Genomic DNA, 12332 nt, shown 5'->3' on the forward strand with positions numbered 1-12332 from the left:
CTCTTCTATACACCGTTGACTCCCCTGCTCTTCTGCGACTTCCACCGCTCTCCGCTCCACTTCACCGCTCTCCGCCGACTTCACCGCTCTCCGCCGACTTCACCGCTCTCCGCCGACTTCACCGCTCTCCGCCGACTTCACCGCTCTCCGCCGACTTCATCCCTCCTGTAGCAGCCGCTGCTCTCCTGCAGCAGCCCCCGGCCCTCCTGCAGCAGCCCCCGGCCCTCCTGCAGGAGCCCCGGCTCTCCTGCAGGAGCCCGCGGCTCTCCTGCAGGAGCCCCCCCCTCGGCAGCCTGGCAGAGCAACCTTTATGGGGGTGGTTGAGCCCCGCCCCTACACAGGTGGCCAATTGAATTTCAACCTTCCCAGCGGATATACCTACGGCCTACTGATTGGATGACTCCACTCAGTCTGCCCCACCCTTACACCTCCCACACGCGCGCACTCGGGCAGAGCCGGCGGGCGGGAGGCGGAGGCACCCTCGGAGCCCGGCGCCCGGCGGGGAGGGGGCGTGCGACCGGGGACCGGCCCCGAGGCGCAGGATGGAGGAGGAGATGCAGCCGGCGGAGGAGGGGCCCAGCGTCCCCAAAATCTACAAGCAGCGCAGCCCCTACAGCGTCCTCAAGACGTTCCCCAGCAAGAGACCGGCGCTGGCCAAGCGCTACGACAGACCCACCCTGGTGGAGCTGCCGCACGTCCGGCCGCCGCCGCCCCCGCCGCCCTTCGCGCCGCACGCCGCGGTCTCCATCAGCAGCAGCGAGCCGCCGCCGCCGCCGCAGCAGCAGCAGTTCCAGGCGCAGAGCTCCTACCCCGCCGGGCCCGGCCGGGCCGCCGCCGCCGCCTCGTCGTCGTCTCCATCCTGCACGCCCGCCGCGTCCCAGGGCCACCTGAGGACTCCGGCGCCGCCGCCGGCGGCCCCCGCCGCCTCCTCATCCTCGTCCTTCGCCGCCGTCGTCAGGTATGGCCCGGGCCCGGCGGCCGCCACGGGCAGCAGCAGCGCGGGCAGCGACGGCGCCAGCCTGGAGCTCAGTGCAGGTACCGACCAACTCCTGGGCGCAACTTTCCTTCCCGCCCGGCCGCGGGGAGGGGTGGGGGCCCGGGCACCAGAAGCTGGGCATGGCGGACGCCGTTTCGCGCGCGCCGGGCCCGGCGGGAGGGGCGCGACGGGAGCCGGGCGAGCGCAGCCCCGGCTGAGAGAGAGTCGGGGCGTCGGAGCGCAACCCCGAGGCCTCCACGCACCGGCGGTAACTTCTAGAGGATTCCGCGCCGCCGCGTGCGGAGCTTCCGACGGCGCGCGCGCCTCCTAACAGGTGGCTCCGCGCTCGGATCCGGCGTGGCGCCCAGGCTGCGGGTCGGTGGCGGTCCGCGGCCCGGCTCCCTCGGGGGAGGAGTCGGGGAGGCAGCCTCGCCGCCGAGGTCGCGCGCCGGACACCCCAGGGTGGCGGCCGCGGCCGCTCGGGGCGAGGCAGGCGCTGCTCGGGCGGCGCTCGGGGACGCCCTCCCTTTACCCTGGGCGGCTGCACTTTTTCCTTCCACTTTTCCTTTACCTCTCTTCTCCGCTGTTTTTTCCTTCTCTTTCCCCTTCCTTACCTTCCGATCCTCTTTTTCACCACCTCTTTGATGTACTCTTACTCTGCCGCGGTCCACTCGGCTGGCTCTGGATCTCCCTTTTTCTTCTTCTGTGCGCTTGTGTTTCCCGTGCGCGCGCGGTCCCTGCTCGGCGGCCCTCTTTCCCTACCCGCCCCGGAGTCCCGGCCGGTGGGGGCAAGAGGGCGGGCTCCTCTGCAGCAGCCAGGCGGCTGGACCTGGCGCTGGGCGCTGGCCCCTGCGGCGGACTTTAGGGAGAGGGACGTCCCGCCCCTCCCCCCCAGCCAAGGGACACCCGTCCCCGGGGCGTTTGGGACCCGCCGTCCAAGCCCCCCCCCGCCCCACGCCGGGAGTGATGGGGCTGCACGGCGCCTCCGGAGCATCTGGGCCCCAGCTCTGACGAAATGCCTGGTGGGGAGAACCCCCAGGGCACGAGGTTCCTCTCCGCCGGGAGCCTGCAGGAGGCCCCCTCGGAAAAGGCTGCTCTCCTTCGGGTTAGGCTCCGGGGAGGTGGGCTGGTAGAAAGGCCATAGCCTGGGGCCTGCACCCAAGGGCACTCTGCGCTCCCTCGGGGCGCAGAGCCGCGTTTAGCTCGCTCCTGAGAACGAAAAGTTCCTGCTCTGGGCCTTGTATGGCATTTTGGAGTCCTCCAAATTCGGCATATCGGTGGATCCAAGGCTTTTGTCCTGATGAAAATATGAGCATTGTCTCTAAATGAGTTATAGATGCCTGGGCTAATGTTCTGTTGTTTGTCAATATTTTGACGCATGAAAGATTGGTTTTGAGAAAGAAAATCTAATTACAGGTAATAGTGAAGACTTGTTCTGTCACATCTCTCACTGATTTGGAGATGTTTGACGGCTTCGAGTGGGGTTCTTATGTAGGGGTTCTTATTGTTTGTGGCTTGGTTTGTTGTTGGGTTTTTTTTTTCCCCCCAGTTGCTTTTGACTTGATATTGTGTTGTGTTTTTATATTATTGTTAGGCTACCCACCCACTTCCATTTTGTCCCTTATTACTCTTTTGTGTTCTCCCCTTTGAGTAAGGTTTGTGTTCTCTCTCTCTCTCTCTCTCTCTCTCTCTCGATTTGGACTCTTCTCTTCATTCATGCCCATGTTTATTCCCTTGTTCTGCTTTATCTTTGTTTTATATGGTGTTTGGGTTCTTTTCCCCTTTTCTATGTTTTGCCTATCCCTTTGCATAACCTTAGTTCCACCACGTTCACTGGGGGAGTTTCCCCCCTTTTTATCTGCCTGCGAAGTCTTTAATCAACCTTTTGCTTCCTTTTATGCACTATAAATCTGCCCCCTTGTTTCCATTTTTCAGCCATAGTTTTAACCTGGCTTTTTCCTGCATTTCTCTTTTGTACACCAGCCATTTGCTGTCCTTTTCCATGCTCCTTCCTGCTCTAACAGTGTCCTTGCTGTCTTTCATTCACAAGGAGTTTGTTTTTCCTTTTCACCTTGTTGTAAAATGTTCTCTTTCAGTGTTTCTTCCTAGTTAATTTTGTCCTAGTTAATTTTGCCAGGTGGACATCACAACATCATTGCATCTAAAAGAGTGAAAGGGGGCTTTGTCTGATGCCCCATCAAACTCCCTATATTTTTTATTTCCTTTTATTCTCAAGGCTGCTGTTGCTGCTCCTTTTTTTTTTTTTAAGGTCATAGAGAGGTAAGCTTGATAGCACCAAGTACAGGATGCCATGTGCTTGTTGGAAAGATGGGAACTGGATGGTAGGTTTCTTCCATGCAGTGAGGAAAATGGTCTGGCAGGGGGGGGAAAAAAAAAAAGCCATGGTACTAGACATCATGAATTATGGTCCTAATATTAATCATTGATGGACAAAGCCATCTCTTAACAGGCACAGAGATGTGAGTGGCCATCAGAGGGACAGTCACCTGAAGAGCTGATTGGCTCTTTGTGGAACTAGTGGTTCCACTTTGAACCAATGAGCATGTGTGCAGAGACAGACACCATTTAAGCATACTGGGGAGGGGGCTGGGGAGGTGGTAAGTTGCTTGTTGCACCCTCACAAAAGTGTTCTGCAGCCTCTCCAGCTAGCTGGTAAACGGAAAATAGTCAAGACGTCCATGTGATAAATCAAGTCAGAGATAGAAGAGAGATAGCTGAGTGTCCAGAGTAAATGCAGGGAAAAGATGAAAAGGTTGAAGTGAATCTTATTTGCCATTAAGAGCCATAAACCATTGAGAGGAGAAATATGTGATTAAAAATAGATTTTTCAGCATTCTTATAAAATCTCATGAAGAGTATAATTTTCCTTAAAAGGGGTAATATACCATGGTTTTAAGAGCATATTTTTCCTCTGTGGGAGGCTTAGAGTTAAAACCCACGTAGATCTTGATATGCAGCCTAAATTTGGCATCAGGAAATGGGAAATTGCATCTTTAAGCAGAGTACAATCAAAAATGAATTACAATAAATCCTATATAATTGCATAGGTCATTCTCTTTAATGAGATTTTATTAACCTGACTGTCAAGCTTTTGAGTCAGGCAGATATTTTATCTTCTTCAACTGATAAAAGTGTCAGCTATAAACCACCATATAAATATTCATAAATCTACACATCTGTGGCAGCCTATCAGCATCATTCTTTTGGACATTAAAAGCATTCTAATTACTTTCTGTCTAGCAGAGCTGAAATGCTGCCTGTTATAGTATGTGCTTGGCAGGCATGATTGCTTTTGTTTGCCATCACAAATAGCAGCATCCTATTTTATATACCGATGGTCCAGAAAATATTCAGGGATTGACTGAGCAGGATGAATATTAGGAAGCACCATCTGGTTTTGATAGCACCGAGTATATTAACTCATCTGTTAATTTTTGACACATCATTGATTTATTTATTTAGAAAAATTGCATCCTGTTTTGCTGTGTTGATGTTTGCCATTATGAAAAAAAATTGGATGGCCTTTTTTTTAAAAGACATAGTTCATTGATTTAAGACAAGGGTGATGCTCCCAAAGATGCTTTCATTTTCTAACTTCTATTTTCTATGCCATGAAGTCCTCTCTTCAGAAGTTATATTAATGTTTTAAGGAAATCATCTATTTTGAACTAGCTGGAAATCCTTTTGGTAGATAAAACGTATGGATACGTGATAGTAGATCACAAAATTTTTTTTCTGCTTCTGCATTTTTCATATTAATATATTTCACCCTTCGCTGGGCTAAAATCAAAAGGTTACCACTAATCTCGACGTCTGTGATCTCCTTCATGGTAACAGAATACTCTTGGGTATAGGCTGTGATGGACAAATTCCATTCAAGGCTTTACTTACAAAGAAGGACATTAAAAAAGGCGCCTGTGTTTGATTGCTGAGTTCCCATCCCTTATTCACTTATCAGATTTAGGATGGATTAAACCACTTAAATTTAGAAGAATTTCTAGAAATGAATTTTTTAATTAAAAAAATAATCACGGGTTCAGATTTTGGAATCAGACTAGGCACAATTTGCAACATGATATTATTCCAACAGATTGCACAGCAGAGCAAAATAAATTACAAGTGGTCACTTTACAGTGCTTCATGACTGTGATTTATTAACATTTTGCAGTATTTACTTTTAGAGAACTTAGGAATAAAGTAGGTAGTGTTAAAGCCCCTTTGTAAACTGTTGACTTTGTACTTCCTTGCCATTGCTTGCGTGGAGCATTCTGTAACTAGGGGGGGAAAGCAGTTAAAAAAAAATTCAAAATACATGTTCACACTTTGCTCAATTAAGAATCATGGGTCAGTGACCATTCGATTGTGTTCGTATGAAAACAGAACTTTTCTCCATTTCTTAGCGTAATGGGCATTGCACAGTACTTGCATTTCTAATTATATTCTGTCTGGAAAGCTAAAGTATTGCTGGCTGCAATATGGAGTAAGTAGAAAGATGTGCTGTTTTCTGCCAAGTGTAATAGTAATATTTTTCATCATATTCTTCCACGTATTGATGTGAAAACACTACTTCAATGTTTTAAGTTACCAAAAAGAAGAGAAATTCAACTTTAAGGCTTACGGTTGCTATTTTTGCATCTGTCAGTTCTCAGAACAAATTCAGAATGAAGCATTTTTTAAAAACTGAAGGCAAGAACTGTTTTATGGTTGTAGCTACTCTCTGATATTCTGATCGCATTTTAATACATTATCTTCATAATGTAGCATATTACATAATGATTTTTTTCTCAGCATATTACAAGTTTATCCTTCAATTAAAAAAACAAATCATGCTTATCCCCAAGTCAGAGTTTTTTCCCCCTTAAAATGTATACCCTAATGTGATTTATCAATATGATGAAAGCTACTGAGTGTGCTTTAGGACATGGAACAAATATATTCAAGCAATTCTTTATAGGCACTTCTATTTTAGCCTTTCTTTTCATATTTTGCTCCTTTCATCAAGGTTATGTTAGAAGTGTATAGGATGTAAATCATTCGGGACTGTGCTGATTAAAATGCAAACAGTAAATACAACTTCAGGTCTGGAATGGGATTATAGGATTAAAATGAATGGAAACTGCTAGTGTGCTAGAATTGAAAATTCCCAATCAATATCATCCTTTGATTTTACTAATAAAAGAACAAAAACCCGGAAGCGAAGATGAGAATGCAACATCATCTTAAGTCATCCCTCTTATATGGTTCAACCATTTACTTTGTTTATTTGGTTTGGGTCAATGTAAAGAAACAAAACCCACATATCTGAGGTCTTCCCCTATTACTTTTTGGTTTAAATCGTGAGCACAGTTCTTCCCTTCCACCTGGCAGGGGGCAGAGGCATCAGTTCCAGCAAACATGCTGCCCATATCCACATCCCTTTTTCTCCCAGAGAGCGAGTGGACTTTATCCTTGCTGCTGCTTCAGTGAAGTTCCCAGCGCATCAATCAGTTCTAGCCTGAAACTGTACCTTACATCTGGTTCTTTCTTCAGGACTCAAAAATCATTGTGTTAAAAAACAGACCTGTACCTAATATTTGTGGGATTTAGGACAAGAGTGCAAATTCAGGCCTACATACCATATATCTAAATAATTAACTAACTGTTAAATAAAATATGTTCCATCCACCTATCCTGATAAATACACCTTCTTAATGACCAGATTTGACTTTGGAGTTTTCAGCCAGCCCATGGCCTTCTCTCCCCACCCCCAGCTTCATCTTCCACTAGGAGGAACCTCACATATACAGGAATGGATGCCCCAGTCCAAACTTCCAGGCTCTGGCACCATGGTCTGTCTTTGGGAGAATGGCTCAGGGACGAGTCCAACCCAGGCCCTCGAAGCAGTTTGAGTAAGGAATTCCTGGATCTGGGGTACCTCACCATGGGCAGAGGGTGGGATGGAGGAGGACGGTTAGGGTAGGGATCCCCCTGCCTGTGTCTAAGGGTAGTATTGGTCCTAAGAGTGGGAAAGCACTGGGCCGGGAAGAAAACAGCCTTGTGGACTCGCAGCCTGCCCAGAGTGCTCTAGCCACCCCAGCCAAGGATATGTGAAATGCTCTAAAGTAAAACCTATTTGTTTACAAGAGGCCCTGCATATAGTCAGTATATACTTTGCTGTCCCCATAGAAGCCCTCAAACATCTCACCATTTTTCATTTTTCAAGTTTATTCCCCCCCCCAAATACAGCTGATCAACATGTTCAGAAACAGCAAGTAGCTAGTTAAATTTCTATCATAAATAGTTGCTGGCATCTCAAATCTGCAGTATTTTGTGGCCATTATCCTGGGGAGGGAGGAGAGGAGATGAGAGGCATCTGCCACCTCCACATAAGCCTTACAGAGCATCGCTCTGTTTTTATAAATAGTCCATTCTGGGAGGTGGTCTGGAAAGAAGAGAACGTACCTTGTGACATTTGCATTTGGGGTAAATTTTCAAGACCCTTAGACATCACGAAAACATGTTTTCACGGTTTGAGGGGGTTTTGCTTGTTTTTCTAAACTGATTACTTTCCACTTGGTTTTTACTTTTCATTGATTGACAATTAATATGCTTTTGAATATGTTTCTGTGAACTAACCATCACTCTCGACACATGCCATTTTAAGAGACTTGACAGTCTAATGGAAGAGGCTCTAAGGAGAGACACTGCTGCTTTCCGCATGATACTTACACAGATTGGCCTAAACATGGGCCTTGACGAGAAATCCAAGTTCACAGATAAATGACAAGAAAGCGTAGTGAACACAGATGTTGGCTAACACGGTTTTGCTTTCGGGCTTGTCATCGTTTGCCTTATAGGCCACTCTTTGTTTTACCTTAGATGTCTAGTGAGCTCTTCAAAAGGACTTATCTTTCTTCTCCAGTTTGCATCTGGGAGCAACGTACTCTCGGCAGGGACCGTATCAGCTGATTAATAGCAAGGGCATGAGGGCACTCCAGAAATAGAAGTAATGATTGCTGTAAGCCCTCCTATCAATGAGGAATTGAGTCAGCAGTGACTGGCTCGATTCATTAGAGTAAGGATATTAATGAAGCCAAAGGTGTGGGTTCAGACCTGTGCAGGTCAGTTAATACCACAGTGATGGAAATCCCTATGTGGTGCCCAAAGTCAGTCTTGCCATTTCCCAGAGGGAGGGGGTGGGGGAAACTCTTGAGGCACCCCTCTGGTTGCAGAATGACAGGAAGCTAATGCATCCTATCTCGTCCCCTTAGTTTGGGATGAAAAGTAGAAATACATATTTTTAACATTTTTGAATGGTATGCTCAACACTGAGGCCCTCACTTACCCCCTTCCCCTTGTCTTTGGCTATCCACCTCTGATGTGTCTTTTCATGTGTTTCAGAGAGTCGAATGATCTTGGATGCCTTTGCCCAGCAATGCAGTCGAGTTCTTAGTCTCTTAAATTGTGGAGGAAAGCTTCTGGACTCCAACCATTCCCAATCCATGATTTCTTGCGTAAAGCAGGAAGGCTTGAGTTATACCGAAAGACAGGAGCAGTGTCCCATCGGGAAAGGGGTCCACAGTCAGACCTCTGATAACGTAGATGTAGACATGCAATATATGCAAAGGAAACAACAGACTTCTGCCTTTTTGAGGGTTTTCACTGACTCCCTACAAAATTACCTGCTCTCAGGGAGTTTCCCGACTCCAAACACATCATCGGTCAGTGAGTACGGCCATCTGGCCGACGTGGATCCTCTGTCAACCTCCCCCGTGCACACACTAGGTGGCTGGACCTCCCCGGCGACCTCCGAATCCCATGGTCACCCATCCTCTTCCACACTGCCAGAAGAGGAGGAAGAAGAGGAAGAGGAAGGCTACTGTCCGAGGTGCCAGGAGCTGGAGCAGGAGGTTATTTCCCTGCAACAAGAAAATGAAGAGCTCAGACGGAAATTGGAGAGCATCCCAGGTACCGTGCCATTTTCCTTGCAAGCCACCTGCAGATCCTTCCTTTCCGTTGTCTCAGCTCTGTGTGTGTGTGTGTGTGTGCGTGCATGCATAAGTATCTATTTTTCAATTTGGCCAACAAGGGACAAAAGTTGGGAAAAACAGGCACGTGCACGGGGTGGCCTTCACCTTCCAGTGCCAAATGGAAATTTCAGGATGAACTCCCAGCCTTGTCCTAGCTATGTTTAAGTCAGTTGTAGGCCTGGAGACCACTGTCCTGTTCAAAGATGTCTCTAACCATGTAAAAATGATTCCAGACTTGATGGGAGAATCCAGTAGGCCAAGTGCCATGAGCCTGGGTTTTCATCAAAAAGTGTTCCTCTCTTTTACAAGCAGCTTTTGTATTTTTAAAGACTTTGCTATATGTGTTTTATTAGTAGTAGAGAGTAAAGTGGAATGATGCTTTCAGAGGGGGGGATGTGAGTACAACTAAACAAGTGGTCTCTTCTGTTCCGTTAATTTCTTGTCACTCTTGTTAAGTTTCAACAGGCATAGTCTCTTTTTAGCATGCAGGCTCCTCCTTAAAAGTTAATAAGCAACTGTAAACTGAAAAGAAGAGATTAAAGACAGACCAGTAATTAAGCTGATCCCACACTATTTGTGCCCCCTGGCGCAGCAAGCATTTCCTGCCTCTTAGAGACACTAGATTTGTGGAGTAGTAAAGTCATCTTTATGGCAAGATCTTCTCTGGGCTACAAAGCCCTATTTTTTTGCTATTTAAAAAGCGACCGATTTTGCTTATGTCTTTGAATTCATTTCCTACATGTCTGTGACTTACAAAAGATGGTAAGATCATTAGCTAGAACGGTAACTTCAAACCCTTTCCTTCATGCAGCCCACTGATAAAAATTTTTGAGCATATATCCACCAGTGGACACATATATTGGTTATTTACATACATGTCCTACTTATACTAATATAGTGTGTTCAAAATAGGATGTATATAACACATTAAAATTTTTACATTAAAATTTTTAAGGCTGATATATAAATGTAAATAGAAAGTTTGTTCTTTTCCTGACTCAGTGTCTTTGAACCACCCAGTTTGGCAGCTGACTTAAAAAGAAGGAAATAGTGAAGACTACTACCTTCTTGATCATTAGTACACGTGCAAAACAAAAACAAAAGCAAGAGTTAAGAATTGTCAGATCAGAAATTTATTTTCCTTCCATCCCTTGATTTAAAAGCTTTCCCACATGGACCAGAGTTTTGGTTCAGAATATTTCGGAATTAGATTTAGTGCAGTTGTATTGTGGGGGAGATGGAAGAGGTGACGTTAACCCTTTCTCTCCCTTTGCACTTGAGCCCTGGGGTTAGATAAAAGGTCACAGTCTTTCCTTGCCAGGCAGACAGCGACCACAGGAGACATGGGTGGAACTCAGTGCAGTGGCCATAGAACTCCACTGGGTTCGCCCGGATCCAAGAGAGGGGGCCAGAGCTAACACGCTGTGGGAGTTTACAACTCTCACAATTCCACAAATTATGGTTAATTAACTTGGCGTTTTATCCCCAAAGGAGTATTTTCCATCTTGCTCCCCATCGTTCCTCTTTCCCTGGGGGAGAAAATAGTGTCCTGGAGATCAGTGAATTCTAGATCCTTACATCAGCCATCCAGAACTGTGGCTAAGAGTTTCACCGTGCGAGGACAGGTAACAGAATTGTCCCAGAGTGGTGATGTCTAATTCCCAGTCCTGAATGCTCGTCCTCAGCAAACACCAAGTAAATTTGCGATTTATCCTCCTCCCATTTATCTGTACCAGGTGAAAAGTCTGTCATGGATAACTCCTTGCTGAGCTGCCACTAATCACGGTCTCTGTTTCCCCGAAAGATGAAAATGCTGCAGTTTCTTAAGCTTTCTAGGTGGTCCAATATTGAATGATACTTGTTGAAATTAGGCTGTGGTCACCACACTTAGGGTAAACAGTCCAGCCCTCTTGAAAGCTCCCTCCTCAAACTTGAGTCAAAAGCCATTTCACGTGGAGAACTGTAATTTCAGTAAATAATCCATACTGAAACCCAGCTAAATGAATGAAAATCAGTTTGTCTGGGTGCCTGGGTGGCTCAGTGGGCTAAGTGTCTGCCTTCAGTTCAGGGTGTCGGGATAAGTCGGACTCCCTGCTCCGTGGAGAGCCTGCTTCTCTCTCTCTCTTTCCCCACTCGTGCTCTCTCAGTCTCTCTCCCTCAAATAAAATCTTTATGAAAAAAGAAAAAACACTGGGGAGGGTGTGTGCTATGGTGAGTGCCGTGAAGTGTGTAAACCTGGCGATTCACAGATCTGTACCCCTGGGGCTAAAAATACATTATATGTTTATTAAAAAATTAAAAATAAGCTAAAAAAGAAAAAAAAATCTGTCAGTTATGAATAGAAAAAAAGTAGCATAAAATTCAGGAAAGATTTACTTATTTAAGGAGTACATGGGTGGCTCAGTCAGTAAAGCCTCTGACTCTTGATTTTGGCTCAGGTCATAATCTCAGGGTCGTGAGATCGACCCCTATGTCAGGCTCCAGTTGCTTGAGATTCTCTCTCTCCCTCTGTCCCTCCTTTCCTTCCCTTCCCTGTGCACACACACGCTCTCACTCTCTCTTAAAAAAAAAAAAAAAGATTACTTAACTCATGTACTCATTATATAGGTTCACCTTAGCATTGGACATCCAAACATGTTGCTTACAACGAAAACCTGAAGCAAAGACATCACTGCCCCCTTCCCCATACTGCTCAACTTCCGTCTTCGGCTAAACAACAGACCAGATTGTGGGTGATCACCTACGAGTCCACCTTTCACTCCATTAGCTATGAATTTGGGGGAAGGGGACTGTTATTTATGGACAGCCATTTGAAGAAAAGTATAGCAAGTAATAAAGTAGATAAAGTAGTGAAAAAGAGAAGTTCAAGGTAAAAAGCCATCTGGTTTTATACGTAACAGGAGTGGTTTGCAAGCAGTAGTTCTCCTGGATAATTTGGGATGCATTTTCTCTAATTGTTGTCAGGGTTTCCCAGCGGTTCCAGTAGGCCTCTGTTGTTCTCAAAGCCAGAGCATTCCCAGGGGAGCTCCGGGGACCTGGGACCTTCCTGTAGTAGAAACCACCCATGTGCTGTGGGAGGGCTCTCCTTACAGCCAAGCAGGATGGGTGAGTACAAAGGAGAAAGTAGCATTCAGAGGAAATAGGGTTAAAGAGAAGATAGGGACGCCTGCCCCAGGTCAGAGCTAGGACACTGATTTTAGTCCCTTCTCGGCTGCTCCCGAGTTGTGCTGTTGAATGACTTTGAGATTCCTGGTTTCTTAATTTTTTATTTTTTTCCTGAAATAAGCATTCATGCCTGGCAGCAGTTCTGGAAGTGGGACTTCAAG

The 12332-nt window shown here is 46.5% G+C and overlaps 1 protein-coding gene across 2 annotated transcripts in view; it reads left to right on the forward strand.

Moving 5' to 3' along the window:
- Positions 1-536: 536 nt before the first annotated feature.
- BEND4 (BEN domain containing 4) overlaps positions 537-12332 on the forward strand; it is a 34834-nt gene continuing 23038 nt past the window's right edge. For both annotated transcript variants that reach the window (XM_044224236.1, XM_044224237.1), the window contains exons 1-2: positions 537-1035; positions 8378-8944. In XM_044224236.1, coding sequence (XP_044080171.1) covers positions 543-1035; positions 8378-8944 — 1060 coding nt within the window. In that variant the 5' untranslated portion in view covers positions 537-542. The remainder of the gene's footprint in view (positions 1036-8377; positions 8945-12332) is intronic.

This window comes from Neovison vison, chromosome 11 (genome assembly GCF_020171115.1).
Source record: "Neovison vison isolate M4711 chromosome 11, ASM_NN_V1, whole genome shotgun sequence".
NCBI classification, from domain to species: Eukaryota; Metazoa; Chordata; class Mammalia; order Carnivora; family Mustelidae; genus Neogale; species Neogale vison.